Source organism: Vipera berus, assembly GCF_964194415.1.
Source record: "Vipera berus genome assembly, chromosome: 11".
NCBI lineage: Eukaryota > Metazoa > Chordata > Lepidosauria > Squamata > Viperidae > Vipera > Vipera berus.
The window spans coordinates 7,486,503-7,507,057 of NC_138214.1; the positions used below are offsets into that span (position 1 = coordinate 7,486,503).

General features: G+C 37.2%; 1 protein-coding gene across 13 annotated transcripts in view; it reads left to right on the top strand.

Moving 5' to 3' along the window:
• The window catches only part of DIAPH2 (diaphanous related formin 2), a 261,529-nt gene that overhangs the window by 124,727 nt on the left and 116,247 nt on the right, over window positions 1-20,555 (top strand). For 11 of the 13 annotated variants that reach the window (XM_081336767.1, XM_081336764.1, XM_081336762.1 and 8 more), the window contains one exon: window positions 14,428-14,551. In XM_081336767.1, the coding sequence (XP_081192893.1) occupies window positions 14,428-14,551 (124 nt within the window). Of the gene's footprint in view, window positions 1-497; window positions 1,388-9,635; window positions 9,707-9,860; window positions 9,916-14,427; window positions 14,552-20,555 lie in introns of those variants that run through there. The other 2 variants (XM_081336761.1, XM_081336760.1) reach the window with 2 other exon arrangements.

The following is a 20,555-nucleotide window of genomic DNA, read 5'->3' on the forward strand; positions in this document are numbered from 1 at the left end:
CATTGGTGGTTCTGTTGAATTCCTTCTGATGTTTAACTGAAATCTTCCTTTCTCTAACTTAAGACCATCATTCCATGTTCTTCTGCTTTGGGAGAAAGAAAGCAGGTGATGGTCAGGGTTTTGATGAGTAGGATTATTTATAGCTATGAACAAAAGGACTGTTTTGGCTTCCTTTTCATTCTTATACATTTTTCAGAAGCAGAGTTAACTCTGTGCCTGAGTTCACACAAAACTAGGATTTTATTATTATTATTACTATTATTCTGTGCTTGGTGAATAAGCTATAGCAGCCTGTTTCGCTAAGGCTGTTCAGCAAAACAAATGAATTATAAGGTTGAACTAAACTTGGATATATTTGGATTGGATAGGCCTATTTAAGCAAATGCCTATTATTTCATTCTCTTTTTGAATGATCAAGCAATTGCTTTATCTTTTATGATACGTTTTGCTCTTTGATTTAATTACATGGCAAGGTGTATGTTATTTATTTATTTCAGAGATTTGCTCAACTTGCCGTTGCGATTCTGAACAGCAAAAACAGGTTGAACCAAAGAACGTCAATAACAAGAGTAGCTAGCAAGAATAAAAACAACATAATACAAAACACAATGGAGGAGAAACCACTGCTCTATACCTATTCTCAAACTGCTACAAGGTTGCTTATTCCAGAGGTCCCCAACCTTTTGGGTACCAGGGACCACTTACATGGAGACAGGTTTTTCCATGGACCAGAGGGGGCGTGGTTTTGTGTGCTGCCTGCATCCCGCAGATGGGGCTTTGCTTGTTTGTGCGGCCCGGTTGCTGCCATGTTGTGGCCTGGTACTGGTCCATGGACTGGGGGTTGGAGAGCCCTGGCTTATTCCACACCCTGCCCCAGTACCCATCATAGGATAGGCATCTCAACAGAGAAGACAGATCTTCTGGGTTCTACCAGATGACCTCATTTCACAGAAGGCACCTAAAGCAAGTCCACTCTATTGGATTTTGTGGAATAGGTGGGATTTTGTGAAATTCTTGAAAATACGGGATCCACAAAGGACTCCACTTTCTCAGTCTCATTAAATTCCAGTTCTTAAAAATAAACAAATAAACAAGCAAACTAGACCACGCCATAGCCACGTTCAAAAGACCTGCACAGAATGAGCATGCACAGAATGAGCATGGAGAGTGGGATGCAAGTGAAATTATCCCAAAGATTCCTCAAATAATTTTCAGATAAGAATATTCTTCCAATGAAACTTGTCAAGAGTCTTTCTCTTGAGTCATGCCATATGGTATCTTGTGGAACATGTTCAAATCTCTGTACACGTTCTTCATGGACGTGGCATCCTGTTTTGACTCGAGAGATGATTGATCAGCATTTCTGAGAATTTCATATTAAAACTGTTAAAACCAACTTGCCTCTCATGCCTTCCCCCCCCTTTTTTTTTCCTTCCCCCCCACTTGTATCTTGTTATGCTGCTAAATCTTCACGAACACAACAAAGACTTTGCATTGTATTTCCTGTCTCTTAATTTTGTCGGGAGGCTGTTCAGTAGTGAAATAAGTTATTTTCTATTCTCACTGCTTGACATATTGTCTGCGTTTTTTATCCAGTGTGTGTTTTTTTTTGCTTTTTATTTGCCCCTGAAATGCAGAAATATCTCCTGGTTTTGATTACTGTCTTCTAGCTTTTTTTTTTTTTAATTTAACAGTGTGAATGAATTGGGATGCTGTGGGAGGCAGCGAAAGGAGGATTTACAGGAGTTTCATAATGTATTAACTGTGTTTGTTTATTAATTTCAGTTTTATTCATTACACTTAATTGCACCCCTTATACTTATGGGGTTAATTACAGCCCCCTATGGTAAATCTTAATCATCTCAATTTTGGTAATCTCTAGAATAAAACTATTGTAATATGTTGGAATGACCTCAAAGACTGCTTACAAATAGGGAAACAATTATTGAGGCTATTTTAATGGAACCTATAAACATACAACCTAGGTGACCTTTAAACAGTGTTCAACCATTATAGCAAAGTCATAATTATATCATATAGATGGAGAGTTATTTCAAATCCCTGCTAATTTTAAGATGACTGTAAGTACATTGGAGAATAATCAGGCACCCTGAAATTCATCCAAAATATTATTGCTGTCCTGAATATGTCCTCGTATTTTTATACTTCTTTCGTCCAATAAAGTACTTTTTTAAAAATCTAAATATCATTAAAAGAGGTAACGTCCCTTAGAGGTTCTGGAGACAGACTGAAATTAGAAGAAAAATGTCCATGCATGAATAACACATACAGCAAAAGAAAACTTGAAATTGGGAAGTTTGTTGAGCAAGACTATTACTTTGTTGATTAATAATATTTCTCTCCTAAATCACCCCCTTCAAAAAAAAAATTCTCTAAATGTAGGATAAGATAAATGTTTCCACTGATGATTCTGTTGCAAAGCAGCATATTAACACATTTGTGAACTGTGAATTCCATTTTGCTTGAAGATGTTTAAAAAGTCACTTTGCGAGTTAGATAATGCGGCTTATTACTTAGTCTCTCACTTTTAGCGTGAAGTGCCCTTTATGTGTGCTTACTTGACCTTCCTCTTCTTCTAATTCAGAAATACTGAAGTTCAGGTGTTAATAAATTGGTTTCATATCACTTGTGTTAATGTCTAATTGCTTGTCACCTTCTGCCTTTTAGAGAACATAGGAGAAGAGCCACATTACTGTGCTATGCAAACTGTGATTACAGAGGAAAAAAAGGCATTCAGATACTCCTTTTTATATTTTAATGAACTATCAACCAAGATTAAGCATAGAGAGTCCTGCAGTTTATTTCATGCTTGAAGCAAAGATGAATCATTACGGGGCACCATTGTATATATATATGTCTTTCAAGAAAACCTTGTTTGAATAGGTACACTACCTGTTTTGGAAATTATAAGCAAAGATATTACTTTCCCATATAATATTAATAATAATCATCATATGAGTTTACGATCAGATAAAGACATTGAATCAATGATTCATGTCGTGTCATACTGCCTATGATACCATCCATGGTGCCTGGCAGAAACTTGGCAAAAACCAGTGAGTGTCCTTTTCTCATTATTAAATATTTCAGTTTTGGGATTCTCCCCATATTTTAAATTTAAATCATTTATTTTATTCATCATACTGAGGCAATAAAATATAGAATTTAAACTGTAGGGGAAAAACTTTATGAAAAAATAGACTAATATCTCTGGAGATGAAGAAGTTTTAATTCTGTTTTGCATGAAGTACAGTATTGGCTTTTTCCATCCTTTTTAACCCTCACAAAACCTCTACGAAGTGACTCATTCAGTCGCTAAGTCATGTTGACTCATTGTGACCTCATGGACCATAGCATGCCAGGATCCTCCGTCCTCCACTGTTTTCCTGAGTCTCTCCAAACTCATGCCCACTAGGTCAGTGACAGTGACTAACCATCTCATCCTCTGCTGTTCCCTTCTCCTTTTGCCTTTTCCAACATCTGGGTCATTTCCAATGAGTCTTTTCTCATTAGGTAGCCAAAATATTTGAGCTTCAGCATCTGTCCTTTGAAAGGATAGTCACGGTCGATTTTCTTTAGGATTGACTGATTTGATCTCCTTTGACTGCTTTGATCTCTTTATGCGAAGTGAGTATAAGTTGGAAATTCCATTTTTGCATTTCTAGAACACACATACACACACGTTTTGGACACCTATCTATGATTGATGCCTCCATTAAGTTGAAAGAAGAAATTGGACCCAGGCCTCTTCATACTGAACCCCCATTCAAACTTCATATACCTCTACAAAACATAATTCACCCCACTTGGCAGGAGAAGGGTGAATTGCTGGAGTATAAAATGCATTTGGGATAAACTTAACACTTGGGAGTAATTTCAATAAAAGCTGTTAAAAACCAAGAGCAGATATATAAATATATCTACCAAAACCATATTTCTACCATATATGCCATACTAGTTCTGATTCATATGTCTAAGACCTTTTCATTGCCTTGTTTTTCAGAGATGCAAAAATTATACGTTGAAATTCCAAAACACTTTTGCATCTTTTTCAGCCTCAAAGCTATCGTGTGTTTGTGTCTGTGTGTGTGTCTGTGTGTGTGTACAGGAAGACAGCTGTGCTATAGTGATTATGTCTATCACCTTTTAAAAAGTTTCCAATAGCGCTCCATTCACATCTCCTGATTAATAAACCGTTGGCTTTCCATTTTCATATGCTAAGCAAGCCACAGGGTTAATGTGATGAGATTGACAGTCAGGTGACTGCTGTTTGCTGCATTGTCTAAAGTAGCTGCTAATTAACATCCTGGGATTAAAATGCTACAGCTACGGAATTTAGTGCTGCGTGTTGTATTTCCCACCAGTCTGGCAAAATTGGATTGAACAGCCTGTGATTATCATTAGAGCAGCCAGTTGCTCCAGGCTTGTTCTGGAAAGTTCATTTTAAACATTTGACAGGGAAGACATTAGCGCCAGCCGAACTGGAAATAATCTTTCATTGGAAATCAGGTATTCTGGAAAGTATGTAGTTTATGGCAGAAGACTTGAATGCAACGTAAAATGTTTGGTCTTCATCCCCACATTCATCCTTCAGTACACGGAACACTCAAGTGTTGTCATCCATCAAAGAAAGATTCATGCCAGTTTGGTGCCATTAGCTATCCTGTAGAAAGTTTGCTTCTGATTTATCAAGGGATTGTTTATCCTGGCAGGTATGAACGAGAGAAAAAGATTGTAGGCCAACAGTGCACAAGATCAGTTTAAATGTATAAAATATTATTTCAAAGCTTACTGCGTCCTTTGCTGATAAAGAGCTAATGGTGGAAGTTTCATGTCTTCATCCTTTCATGCCAAGTTGTTCATGCGTCACCTCTATTTTAAAAGTTCAATGTTGATGAAAATGCGAAAGGACTAAATTTGTAAATGAATGTATTTCTTTTAAACAAATGTGTAAATGATTAGCATTTACACATGTACAGCCATCCAACTGGTGGTAGTGGTAAAAACAGGCAAGGGAATAACTATCTCTAGCTTCTCATTGTTCTCCAGTTCCATAATTGAAGTGGATACAAAGCCAAAATGAGAAATTATTTTGTTCCTATTATTCTCTTCTTCCTGTGTTGATCTGCTCGATAGACTCATTTATACATGGCCATTTATAGTTAAATGTGTGAGTTTTCCACACATTGTAGTCACTATGGCCTCTGAACATGAAACAATACTTAATAATCTAATGATCTCAACTTGTGACTTTCTAAACACTTTCGGGAGGAGCTCGTGTTTAATAAATTTCCAGAAAATTGTCAGGGTTGAGGATGACCTCAAATTCCATACTACAATATAAAGGCTACCATTCAAAAAAAAAAAAAAAACAACCACCTTTGATTATTTGGATTATCAACATTTTGCTCTTAATGCTCCCTTTTGAGAAGAGGAGTCAGCTAAACGTCTCATTTTAATATAGCGTTTAACAAACCACTTCTTTATTTGTAACTGCCACAGAGAAAAAGAAAAAAGAAAAATAGTACAATTTAAAATAATTTTTTACAAAGCTTATAAGCATACGTATTCTCTCATTTTGAGTTGCCAAAAACATAGCCCTTCTTAAATGCCTACTCTTTAGGCTATTGATCTGGACAAGAAGCACTGTTGGCTTGTTAGATGTTAGACAACTAAATTCTCTAGGCCTTTGCAAGCCATAAGGAGAACAGTGGATGAGATATCTGCGCTCCTACATTGTTTGGAATTGATTTCACTAATAGTTGAATGTAGAATATATACACACACTATCTCCATTTTCTTCCATAGTGTGTTTTTTGTAATCCCTATCTTAAGGACCAAGTATGGGTACCCCTATGCTTAACAAATGTTTGGTCCACAATGCCAATAAATCCTATTATGGTCTCTGCTGGTTGGGAGTGATGGAGGGTATAACTAAGCACCTAAAATGAACTTGTGAAATCTACAAATTCTGAATGCATCTGTGAACTCATGTGGTTGAACGTAAGAACCTGGCCTACTGAAAGAGGCAGCCAATAACTGCCCTTTTTATTTATTTATTTTTTAATTTTAATTCCATTTATATCCCGCCCTTCTCCGAAGACTCAGGGCGGCTTACAAGCTTAGCAGTAGCCTTCATTCTATGTATATGCCTGCTTATTAGGGCTTTCACACACACCCCAAGCGGCATTATTACAAAGTCAGCTTAATTGCCCCCAACAATCTGGGTCCTCATTTTACCTACCTGGGAAGGATGGAAGGCTGAGTCAACCTTGAGCCTGGTGGGACTCGAACCTGCACTAATTGCAGGCAGCTGGTGTTACTTAAGGAGGCATTAGCCCACTGCTCCACCAAGGCTCTTTTCCAGAAAAGCAGAACAATACATCTTTGCTCTGACTGTGTCCCCTCCTATTTTGCTTCTGTTCCATAAATACAGTAGCTGTGTTTTATTTGCTTTGCTTTCTCTAGTCGGGTCAAGTAGATAGGCAGGCAAGTAGATCAATAGTGTGCACTCTTTGAGAGTTCACCCTATGCCTGAAGAACCAGTTGTTTGAATTTAGCAGCCAGGTGATAATCTGAAGCTTAATAGACACAAAAAGAACTTGATTGGCTTCTTAGGTGATTTGATCACTCTTAAGATGATGGTTGCAATTCCCCCTTCACTTCTGCTGTTGTAATGCAGTGGAAATTTTATTAGTGCTTTGTTCTTGTGCCTGTTCTCCTTTTATTGCAGAATGCTCTCCTTACAGGATATATTTCATACTATGTACACTTCCTGCTGCAAAGCAATAAAATATTCCCAATGCATATCAAGCCTGTTTTTGTATACTACCAGCACTCTTTAATTGTAGTTGTACATTTTCCCTACCAGGATTTAGGTTTAAATGCTATAATGTCTTTGGAGCAGACACTTGCTTTCAATACTTAGTTAAATTAAGACGCTGGCCTGTTTTTGATTATTAATCTGTGTCACTTTATTAAGCTAATTTAAAGCTTAATAAAGTTTTAAAGTTTTGCATTGCCAGAAAGGAAATACCTTTGTGTGTGTGTGTGTGTGTGTGTGTGTGTGTGTGTGTGTGTGTGTTCTTAAGTTTGACTCTTGTGATGAATTCTTTTAATAAAATAGTTTATAACACCACTTAGTTCCTATTATCGTCTTTGGCTTGATGATTTTAGTTCTTCTCCATTCTGAAATGCATTTGTGATTGATATTGGTGTGGGTTAAGAATAACCTATAGTCCTGATTTTTAATTAGACTGTCCCTAATGATACAACGGTGTGTGCAAAGTTTTCAGTTCTCCAGTTTTTTGTGAGACCAGATATTTAAAAAATGGGGAATGGAGAAGAAGCAAAGAAGTTCAGAAATTAGGGCCGGATACCATAGCCTAATAAAGACTGCAGTTGAGTTGACAATTGTAGGTCAGAATTTTACCTAGTATTCAGGTAAAAATGGTGTCTCATTTCAGTCTTTTTCCCACCATAAACAAAGTACACAGTAGAAACACAACAGTCACGGTTGTGTTTCTTTGGGTATGAGGCTAGCACCATAGCTGGACATACTTCTACTTTAGGAGACACTACCCATGCACACAAATGTTTATAATAGCTACTGTATAATTTATTTTATTTATTTTATTTTAATTCCATTTATATCCCGCCCTTCTCCGAAGACTCAGGGCGGCTTACAAGCTTAGCAGTAGCCTTCATTCTATGTATATGCCTGCTTATTAGGGCTTTCACACACACCCCAAGCAGCATTATTACAAAGTCAGCTTAATTGCCCCCAACAATCTGGGTCCTCATTTTACCTACCTCGGAAGGATGGAAGGCTGAGTCAACCTTGAGCCTGGTGGGATGCCCAGAGATGCCCAGAGATGTTAACATGGGGATGGAGGTTTTATTTTTATTTCCCGATCATGGCACATTTACATCCTAATGAAATTCCCCCAGATTCCACTGGGCTCTAGGAGGAAAAAAAAATACAACCTGATCGTTTTCTCTAATCATGTCTAAATAGACCCTCTCGTACTGTACAACCTGAGCAGGTCAGCATTTAATATGTAAACTCAGGGCAGTGAAGCAATTTGAAGTGCAGGTGGAAGTAATCCCCTTCAAATTCATTCAACCTCATCATCAAGACACTTCTTTGATAAGGATGGAACCTAAGAAGTTTCTATTCCCTTCTTCTTTTTCACTGCATTGTCTCCAAATTATCTAGCAAAGCTTTTTGCCAACTGTTTGAGGTCGTTTAGATTGAACCTGATGATAGAGGACTTGATATAACCCTCAGTAACACATGTGGCTTGTTCTCTAAAATTTGAGGACAAAATTGCTCTCATCTTTCACTACACAGACAGCTCATATCTGAAGTTTGTATAGGATGCCACGTTGATCCCGGTTGGATATTTTCCAATTACAAGGCCCAAAATTAGGGTCGATGTCTTTGGTAGAGTCTTGTCCAGATGGTTCTAGGGAAGCTAGATTACATTGATTTATTTTCAGGGCGAAGATGAGATCATGGGAGAAGGATTCTTTTGGAGTTTGATTTTCGGTTGACCTTAACTTAAGTGTCATTATGATCCCGACTACTTTCTCTGTCTTACAGCCCTTAAAAGAGCTGTGCATACCACATCCGATTTGGTACTAACCTCCGGATCTGAACAGCTCATAGCTCAGAAATGCAATGTTCATGGAACACTTGCACTTGTAATTATCACCTCCATCTATCATCCGTTTTACTGCAAGAAAGCAAAAGAAGCAACGTCAGCTGACTCACTGCCTTAATTATGAACTTTGAAAGTCTATCTGTCTGTATCATACAGAAAACCAAACAATTGATGAGTCTTATGCTTATTTTTCATAGGTTATACTACCATTATAACATAGCCCCTTTTTTTTGCATTCTTGCCTCATTAAGCATGATCTTACAATGTCAGTTAATTTATTTCTGAGATTAAATGTCTCATTAAATTCTGGTGAGGCTTGATGCCTTCCTGGGCAAGACTAGTTGTGAAATAGTCTTGTATTAAAATTTGTTCTAGCTTTCCCTTCCCAAGTAAGTGAACAGAACAGCCAGAAACGGTTTTCTCTAAGTAAGCTTTTTTTGCAAGATAAAATTTCCAGAAGACAAGGACAAGATTAATGTACGATGGCTTTAAATATGAGTTCTTTATTTTACTTTTCATACTGCTTCAGGGATTTCCTTATTATTGTTGGTTTTTTTTAATCACATACATACCATAAAACAGGAATGGTTGCCTGTTGTGGTATTCTTCTTTATCATTTTTAATGATAGAGCCACTGTGTTTAGGAACACTGTTCTGATGAATCACCCAGAACCAACATTGAATGTATAGATCAGAGGTGTCTAATTTTGGCAATTTTAAGACCTGTGGACATCAACTCCCAAAATCCCACAGCAACCCAAGGTTAGATACCTCTGGTATAGATTATAATAATACAAAAGGCAAACAAAGGTCATAAAAATATTAGGGTAAATAATATCTCCTATGGTATTTTCACATTTCTCTCACTGAAATTAAAACAGTAGCTTAAAAGCTATATAACCTGATTATACTTTGGTGGATAAATCATCATTGTGATTTGTCCCCTAGGTCTCTTTGTTGATACTTCACAGATCTGAAACTTGAATCCTCCTTTTCAAACACGGCTCCAGTAGCATACGGTACAAATATGGCTTTACTTTTTTTAAAAAAAAGTTTGCAAAGCAAATTCTGCTTCCACCCCCCACCCCCACCCCACACTTGTGCTTTTTATTAGTACATATATTGAAAGGAAAGTAAATGTATTCTTCCTCTCCTCTTATCTGTTTTGAACAGAGGATTGGGGTGTTTAGGAAACATTTGTGAAAAAGAAGCTATGAAAATATTGGGAATGTTTTTCTTACAGAGTCGCACTGACTAAGGTATATTTCCATACGAAGTACATGTTTTGAGGCTGTTTGATATTTTCACAACGTAATTCGTAGCTTCACCCGTTTTTATATCTTCTGTACAAAAGGACCCTTGGTAGTCCAATCATTAATAGTCCATCATCAATCATCCTTCATCCCTCTTCATTTTATTTTGGGGTGGAGGGAGGGAAGATTTTCTTTCCTTGATTTACGGCCAAAATTGAGCCCAAAATTGCTGTTGCTCAGTGAAGCATTTGTTAAGTAAATTTTGCCCCACTTTATGACCTTTCTTGCCACAGCTGTTAAGTGAATCACTGCAGTAAAACTAATAACATGGTTGTTAAGTGAATCTGGCTTCCCCATTGGCTTTGTTCATCAGAAAGTCACAAAAAGGGGATCACTGCAACCGTCATAAGTACGAGTCAGTTGCCAAGCACTTGAATTTTGATCATGTGACCATGGGGATGCTGCAGCGGTCATAAGTGTGAAAATGGTCATACGTTTCGGTGATGATGTAATGGTCACTAAATGAGCTGCTCTAACTCGAGGACTGCCTGTATCAATCTGCTTCTTTGCTAGAACTCCCTTTTATATATTATAGATCATTTGCAGAATTCAAATTGGATGAGAACAGCGTGGTTAGTAAAACTTCCCTGTGGTATCCTAGCAACAGTTTTGCTGTCCTGAAGACAAGTTCTTTAGCTAAAGAAAGAGTGTGAAATACATAGAAGTGTCAACAGTGTAAAGTATTCATCTTGGAATCTGGATGTGAGGATTTAAATTCATTCTGGATTAAAATTCCAGTTAAATTATTATTATTTATTTATTATTTATTCAATTTCTATACCGCCCTTCTCCCGAAGGACTCAGGGCGGTTAACAGGGCATATATAAATAACAATATAAAAATTAAAAAGAAATTAAACAAATGCCCAATTAAAATACAATAACAATAAAAACAGTAAAAAACCCATTAAAAATCCTAATGTTCCCCATCAGGCCAGACCAGCTAGTTCAAATAAGTGGGTCTTCAGCCCGCGCCGGAAGGAGTGAAGGTCCGATGCCATCCGGAGCTCAACCGGCAGTTGGTTCCATAACGCCGGAGCGCCCACAGAGAAGGCCCTCCCCCTGGGGGCCACCAGTCGACATTCCCTGACGGAGGCACCCTGAGGAGGCCCTCTCTGTGGGCACGCACAGGGCGGAGGGAAGTTGACGCCGGCAGCAGGTGGTCCTCGAGGTATCCCGGACCCATGCCATGTAAGGACTTAAAGATCATAACCAAAACCTTGAACCTCACCCGGAAGACAACTGGTAACCAATGTAGCTCGCGGAGCAAAGGCGTAGCTTTATTTATTTATGTTTTTTTTTAGTAGCCAGCTCCCTGGTATCTATTCTTCAACTGCTATTTAATGTTCTCAGCATTTGAGCAGTGGTTTTGGAATTTATTTATTTGTTTGTTTGTTTCCATATTATTGTGTTTTATTTTCATCGTCAGGTTCTTTATTTTTTTTTAAAAAAATGTTCGCACTTTTGGGGGGGTGGGTGTCTGTGTGTATCTTCACAATGTAGTGCTTTAAATGTAACTCCAGTCTATAATTCACACACCCAACCAATTTTATTAAATCATTACGTGCACTATAAACGAACTTGAACAATTTAGCATTTTGGATTGCCCTGCAAATCATTATTACAAACCCAGAGCAAAGCGATAGGACTTATGTGCATTTACCTATACACACGCACACACATATAAACACAAAACACCCACAAGCATATTCACAGGGCTCAACTCTATAACACCATTCCCGAGCAATTAGAATATCATCTATTCCAAACTGTTATCTATTCTGTGTGCCTCAGTTTTACTACAGAAACCAGTGGTTCATAACAACTGCACACAAGACAAATCTTCAGAATTTGCTTGCGTTTTGTTTCGCGTTATGCTTTTTTCTCTTCCCCTTTTTGCACCTTTGAAAAAGACCTATTGACCAGATTTCCTTAATCACCCCATAATTCACTTACGTAAAATTTCACTTATGTGGCAAAAAGAGGTCGTCAAACGAGGCACAAGTCATTTAACAACTGCCTCGCTTAGCAATAGAAGCTCAATTGTGGTCATACGTCGAGGACAATCCGTAACCTCAACATTGTTCTGGAAAGTATCCAGCATCGTGGCACTTACACATCGTAGAAATTGCTAAGACAAATCTGTGGGAAGAAAATGTTCTTCCATTTGCCTCTTTTTTTCTCTGTGGGCAATTTTTACAGCCCGACTGCTGAAGAGCCTAGCAAATTACTTGTCTTGACAACGAAATGAGTCTTATGACCTTTCCCGCATTCCAGACACTCGCCAGGATGAATTGCTCCCTAAGTAATAATCTGTTTAAAAGCTGGTTTTGAATTATTTGTGCTTATGTGACGTGATGAAAAGAAAATTACTCTGCGACAGAAATCTTTATCCTGTCTTTTCATCATCATCCACCATGGATGGTCATTCAAGCAATTTGTGTTTGTGTGTTTGGAAATGTATTAGTGAATCTGGATTGCTTTCTGGCGAGCACAAATATAATCCTGGAATTTGAAAAAAACAAACAAACAACTTTCAATTTCTGGCTACTGGTGTGACGGCTCCTGTACTGGATTTAGCCTTTTGCATTCAATCTGCTTTCCTGCTCTTTAAGACAGTGCAGTTACAGGCCAGATAGTCCCTCAAACAACTTGCTACCACCTTTTTTTTAAAGTTATGGGGTGTGCTTGAAGAAAAAGCATCCTTTTTAATTTGTCCTAATTTTAACTGCCCGGAAATCTGTTGCAGGCCCCCGAGTTTTAATATGCTGGCTGAATGCAAGAATAATTAATGTCTCTGTCAGTCTTTCTAATGGCTTCTAGCCCATTAGGAAGGTCGATCAAATCCATTCTCACAATTGTCATATTCTCAACTCAAGAGTTGTAGCTTAAGCTTAAGCTTCACCAGAGGTTCCTCACAAAGTGGCATTTCCAACGAGCATGGACTATAATCTTAAAGAGCCGTGGTTTAGTGGAGGCATATTATGGTATGTCACAATGGCTTTGCCCATGCTTGGTTCACTCGTAGCTTTCAGGATCTCCACTTTTCTGGACGCTCATCTTCAGAATCATATTTTGCTCACTGGATTCATAGCAGTGCCATTCATTCATTCTTTTTTTTTTCTCTTTCTCTGCTGACTTCTCTTCTGTTAATATTGTCAATGGAAGATTCGGGATGCAGCCACAGATTTCATTTGCCCACAAATATATATAATCTCCACTTTTACAGCCATGGTTTTTACCTGGAATTAATCATCGGGAGGCTAGAAGAAGAAGAAATACGTAGCTTGTTTGTTGTAATAGCGCTTTTGTTACTTTTATGTGCTAAAACAACGGCCTTGGATACAAATGTACACATGCTAAAATTTATAACACACAAAGTAAGCAATCACTTTGTTTTTCCTGTTCAGTTCTACACAGAAATGATGATTGGGGGGGGGGAACCTAATTTTTCTTTCCATGCTCTCAGTGTCTTTCATCTGTAATGCAGAAGAGGTATGCTTTTGTCTAAACCACAGATTTGTTTGTTTGTTTTGCTTTGTTTCAGCAATTACCGCCACCACCTTGCCATTTACAAAATGCCTTAAGCTCATTTCAAAAGCAGGGTATATATTTGAACATTCACACACAAACACGCACACACAGAGAGACAGAAAGAAAACCCTTCCCATCCCTTTGAACATCTTTCTGTTCTCTTCACTTCATAATATTACTCTGCAGAGCTAATAAAACTATCCTAGAATAATTTAAGAGAATACAGATACTCCACGGTGAATAAAATAATACTAATTGATTAACTTTTAATACTAATCTGAACAATGTAACTGCTGCTTAGCAATTAATTACAAAAATTACTTACAAAGGCGATATGTTACACTGTTCCTGTGCCTTTGCTTAGCACTATTTGGAACATCAATAATTTGCATTATCCCATTAAATTAAAGTTGTTTGAAGTATCAGTAAAAAGTTTCAGAATACAGGTTTCTACAGATCTAGTCATTTCATGGCTAGAAAGAAAGAGAGAAAAAAGGTGTATTCTGCGGATTTTCTTTAAATCACCAACTATATATATTGCTAAGATAGAATCTCTTTGAAATTGGGTTTCTGTTTAATCTACAAATTAGATTCAAAGGAATGAAATATTAGCATTTCTATCAATAAATTTGAATAGAATTAGATTAGTTTGAACTAATGGAAGAATAAAATAGTGACATTCTCACATTAAGCATGATGATTTCATATATTATATTATACATTTCCCTTTATTTTATGAATAGTAGAACTTTTATGAGCCGTAATTCAGAAAAATGAGGGCACATATTAATGGAATTATCTTCACTGCCTTCACGAATATTACTTCTGACATAGCCTTTTTTTTCTCTCTCGTAAGTCCTGATCTGGTTTCTGAATTACCATATTTTCTCTTAGTTTCAGCTCAAAGTCTTAAAAGCAATCTTGATTCCATGGGACACCAGATACAGCGTTTGGAAAATGACATCAAGAAATTCCCCAAAACAGAAGATCCTTACGATAAATTCGTTGAAAAAATGATCATATCCTTTGCAAGTTATTGCTTGTTTGCTAGTCAAATATGTGAATTATGTCCCTGCTTATAATGTTATGTGATATAGTAACATAGAATAACTTTTGAATGAAAGGACGGCCTGCTTGATTAGAAAGTTATTTTGTTTATGTTACAAAGGAATATCTACTTTTCTCTCTCATTATTTTAGATAGACTACTGAATATATGAATTGAGGTTTGCCTTGATTCATTTCTTGCCCTAATCAAAATCATGATGTTTCAGTCATTTCTTCACTAGGGTACCTGAGCATGTGCTGGACAGTATCTTCTCATTTGGCTACTTGTGGAAATTTCAGATGAAGCTTACAACATCTGCGTCCTTTGTCAGTTCTGAAATAAGGTAAGAAATCCCTGCTTCATTAAAAATGTACTATTTTGGGGGATAAGACACGAAATGGCCAGATTTGCTGACAGTACCAAATTGTTTAGGATGGATAGGTAAACAGACATATGAAAAACACCAAATGGATTTCTCCAACTGAGAAAACAGTAAATATAAAATGTAAATATAATATGACTAAGCACAATGAAACAATCCAGCCAAACTCATTTCTTTATCTGTTTACACACAATGGACAGAATCTTGCCGGACTAAACTCTAAAACTCTCTCCCTAACAGATATATCTGGGAGACTCTAGCACAGGGGTGTCCAAACTTGGCAACTTTAAGACTTGTGGACTTCAGCTCCCAGGATTCTTCAGCCAGCATGGGTTCAGTAGTTCCTGTTTTATTGATTTATTGATTTCTTGTGTGGTTGTTTTTCCCCCCCATTCACGTTTGTGTGTACGTTGAAGAAATTTGAAGTGTAGGTGACTGAACACAAAGAAGATTGCTTAAGTGGTGATGAATACCTTAATGAAAGTTCTGCTGCTTTCACTTACTTATGTCCTTCAATCTTGATTAGGCAAATGTTTAGATATGCATGTGATTGTATTAATGTGCAACAGTGTGTACAGGCATATATGTTTTTATATTATATCTCTGTCTAGGAAGGATAATAAGTGGTAAGTTAAAAACAGAAAAAAATGGTGGCTATAGCATCAGTATCTTTCAAATGGTCTCTACTATCCCTACTTATTGAAATCATTATTATATTTAATATTACTCTGTTGTTTTGCATATTAATTGAGAGCTAATCATACTTGGCCCATATTCTATTCTATTCTATTCTATTCTATTCTATTCTATTCTATTCTATTCTATTCTATTCTATTCTATTCTATTCTATTCTATTCTATTCTATTCTATTCTATTCTATTCTCCTGTTCTATATTCTATTCTATTCTATTCTATTCTATTCTATTCTATTCTATTCTATTCTATTCTATTCTATTCTATTCTATTCTATTCTATTCTATTCTATTCTATTCTATTCTATTCTATTCTCCTGTTCTATATTCTATTCTATTCTATTCTATTCTATTCTATTCTATTCTATTCTATTCTATTCTATTCTAGCCTACTCTACTCTACTCTACTCTACTCTACTCTACTCTACTCTACTCTACTCTACTCTACTCTACTCTATTCTACACAAAGATTTATGTCTGTGAATTATATATTCTTTAAAAATAAACCTGTCTACCTTGAGAGTTAAATAGAACCTCCACTATTAGACCCATTTCTGACTGCCAGGTGTTAAACAACCAGAATTGTGTCTATTGGTGAGCATCCTATTTATATATGATTGCAGCTATTTTCTTTCTTACTTCCGCATGTAGTTAACAAAGAAGAGAACGTAGGGAATATTTTTTATTGGGCCCAGTAATGACACCAAAGTGTTGGGAAGCTTTTTAGTTCTGCAGCATTTTTTTCATTAAGCAAAAGGGAAATAAAAAAAAAAGAAAAAAAACAAAAAAACAAAAAGTTGCAGACAGTCACAAAATGAACAGGCCCTGAGGTTTTGCAGTTTAGAGTCAGTTTGAAGAAGATAATTATAGATTGAATTAATTAATTGCTACCAGCTATTGCAGGTATCAGATTACCTATCATTCTGGAATAAAGAGTAATGACTAACAGACACAAACATGCATTCCAAACAAAACAAAACAAAAAAAACACATAAAGGGATTCTCAAAACTATCCTTCTGCAAAATATATCTCACCGTATTTGACTGTTACCTTTTGTTCTCAGGATTATAGTAGCTGCAACAGTTTTAGCTTATTCTTCCTTTAAGTTAGGGAGCATCATACAAAGAAATGGTTCACAGGGTGTCATTTTTAACTTCATTGATTCTTTGTTGACATCTGGGACAATTCAAAATATTTTCTATTTAATTCTGTAACTGTAATATGCAAGTACGTTCCAGTCCTGGGCATTGACATTCAAAGATAGTTTGCCATAGTAGTTGATGTTTTTTTTTCTTCCCCTCTGCTTTCAGTAATTGAGAAAACTCATCCTTTAATAAGTCTTCTGCTAAAATAATCTGATCTAGCTCTGATAGTTTACGAAAACAAAGGCAATTTCAAAAACTTGACACTGACTTTTCTGTTGCGTTTCATTGTCTGCAGATAATTGAGGCATTTGTAAAGAAAAATCTCACATCCGTCCATTGCAGACAATTGGTTGATCTTAATGGTGACTGTCTACCTCAGGGGTGTCAAACTTTCAACATCATGTGACGTCTTGCGACGTGTCGCAACTTTTTTCCATTGCCGGCAGTGGGGTGGGCGCGGTTTCACCATGATGCCTCCGGCCCATGGGGCAGTAGTTTGACAACCCTGGTCGACCATGTGGCAATGGCTAGCAACTTTTTTTTTTTACTCGTGTGTATCTTTTTAAAGGAAAGATAGAGGATCTGAAGGTTATCAGCAACTAAGAGTGAAATGATTTAAAATGACAAAACTATAAGCATCTTCTAGGAAATAAGCTCCATTGAAATTGATCGGGTTTGCTTATGAGTATCACCTTCATGGCTTGTTGTTTGATTTCCTAAGAAGTTGCTAAACATAACAGCTGGATCTAATCAAAATAAGTACCTTGTTGCCATAGCAACAAATCAGCTATCTGGCTCACAAGCAGGAAGGGTCACAACTGTGTTCTTCTACTTGTGTTCCTCAAGAGCTGATCCAAGAGGCCTTTTGCTTCTTATACTGAATACACAATCTGCACTTGAGATCTTATCTCCCATATACTTGTTTAATCTCCTTTTTCAACCTGTTCACTGTGAGGACCAACACAGTATCTCCTGGTAGCAGACTCCATAATATTTATTTTCCTCTCTCTTCAATCTCCTCCTCCTTATCTTCATTAGAGGATTCCAAGTTTTAATATCTCCTATCATTTCTACAAGTCGGTGTATCTAACATGTCCCAGCTTGCTCACCAATAAAACTCCCATGCTTGTTGACACAGAGTTGGACTTTTCTATACCTCTCCCAACTCAAAAATACCATTTTCTTCTTTGAGGTTGTCCAGATGTGCAGACACTATTGAAAATGGGTGGTGACATATTCTTGACTAGCTGTGACTATAACACTGTTAGATTTGAGTATTTCCCATAGTGTTTCAGTTATAGTACTATAACTGAATTATCGTCCTTTTTCCCCCCTTGATCAGACATGTAATGCTTTTGTGTTTCAAAACAGTGATCTACCAGTGAGGTAATTATCTTTGACTTTTAGCTCATTTCCTCTCATTATTCTATTAGCGGAGAAGAGCTGGCATTGTAACTTATCAGTTGCATAGAAAGTCAAATATTTTGTGATTCCTACATAATTTTGCAATTAGTGATAAGAAAACATGTGGCATAAATGGTACAAATTAGTACAGAAAGCCAAAGCACTTCAATAAAACGAGTACGCTGTTTCTGATTGTACTAATTTAACTGTTCTCTGGCTCCTGTAATTGGTAAGATTATGTATTTTTGGATAATAACATTAGTATCTTAATGAAGGAACAAAAACATTTGATATCTAATGGGAAGTACAAACTGTTAGATTATTATTTTTTAAACAAAATGGATGATGATAGGAAAAATGGCTTCGGATAATCTAAAACAGGGGTCCCCAACCCCTGGTCCGTGGACCGGCACTGGGCCGTGGCATGCCAGAAACGGGTCCATGCAAACAAGGAAAGCCCCATCCACGGGATGCGGGCAGCACATAAAATCACGCCCCTCCGGTCCACGGAAAAACCTCTCTCCACGGAACCGGTTCCTAGTGCTCAAAAGGTTGGGGACCGGTGATCTAAAAAGGCAACAGATGCTGTGCCTAATATAGAGAAATATAGAAATCTAAAGATTAATCGAAAGACAAAACTTTCTCTACTCAAATCATGGGAAATAATGAAATATGGTTATGCGTACTTTGTTACTTCCGCCGTACTTAATACTTTTCATTTGTTTATGATGTAAATGTTATTTAACCTGCAGAAATGAAAAACTACTTATAGTTAATTTATGAGTGAATTTACATTATCTGCTAAGTCGCATCAGATTTAAAAACATCAAGGAGCACCATTGAACAATGCGAAATCCTAGGCCATAATGCATGCTAAAATTATGTTATCAGCTATGAGAAATTATGGCGACTGAATTTCCATTTTTTACTGTCATCGTGCACCTTTTTTTTATTAATCCTGCAAATATATTCATGTTTTGTAAGCTATTTTAAACAGAAAACAGAAAAGGGGCTCAAGAGTTTTGGGATATTTCTTTCCCCTAGAACTAGAACAACAGTAATTCTTGGCTCGTGACAAACTTTGATTAGGTGCTACAGACATGCTCGATGCACCGTGAAGCGCTTTTCTTGGGAAACAAATCCAGAAAACTGTAAATGTCTAGTTTCTCTTAACTATCTTCGATCACCCACTCTGCAGGAGTAAGGAAGGGTTTAGTGGTTAAAATTTAAAATAAGATTTCAATCGCCTTCTCTTTAACAGATGCTTCATCCTTGACTTAATGCCATAGACCAGGGGTAGGCAACCTCAGCCCTTTTATGACTCATGGACTTCAACTCCCAGAATTCCTGAGCCAGCTATGCAGGCTCAGGAATTCTGGGAGTTGAAGTCCATGAGTCATAAAAGAGCCGAGGTTGCCTACCCCTGCCCTAGACAAATTGATTTGTCTTTTCCCTGTTCCTCTCTGTTTCACTTAGGACAAAAATCTTGGATTTGACTTTTCTTTTCAATAAGAAATTGAGTATTCTCTAGAAGAGTTCAGGAGACGGGGCAGATATTAGTGTTCTTTAGGCATTACGACTGCAGATGGATTACTATTAGAAACATCTAGATGCATAAAATAGATGTTCTGCTGGGGGGTGCATGACAGTACCCCCGGATGGAGATGAGTGGTCTGTGATGTAATAAATAGGGGGACCTCTTACGAGGAGATAATCATGTCACAGAACAACCTACACATAAGCTTCGACAAGACTTTAGCTGCAGAACTATTGCTTCAATCAAAGGGTTCCTTTCTTTCAGCATATACACACACGCACGCACGTGCACATTCTCATTCCAAGTGAAAAATACTTTAGTCCCATCTTATTTTTTTCCCTTCCTTCTTCTCATGGATCCTTTTAAGCAAAGCTCTGATTAGATGAGATAGAGATAGAGGTAGAGGTAGAGATAGAGATAGAGATGTATGTATAGATATACATACACACATGCACACAGACAAATATACATACATAAACACACAGATATAAATAGGATACATACACATACATACAATACACACAGAGACATTTTTATATATTGAAGCATTTCCTTGAAATTGATGATGTATCTAGAACAGGGTCCCCAACCGCTGGTCCGTGGACCAGTACTGGTCCGTGGCATGCGAGCAACCGGTCCACACAAACAAGCCAAAGCCCCATCCGTGGGATGCAGGCAGCACACAAAACCACGCACTCTCCGCTCCGTGGAAAAACCTTTCTCCATGGACCTTGTCTTTGGTGCCCAAAAGGTTGGAGACCTCTGATCTAGAACACCCATGTATGTTGTTTTTAAGTTGTTTTTTGACGCTCTT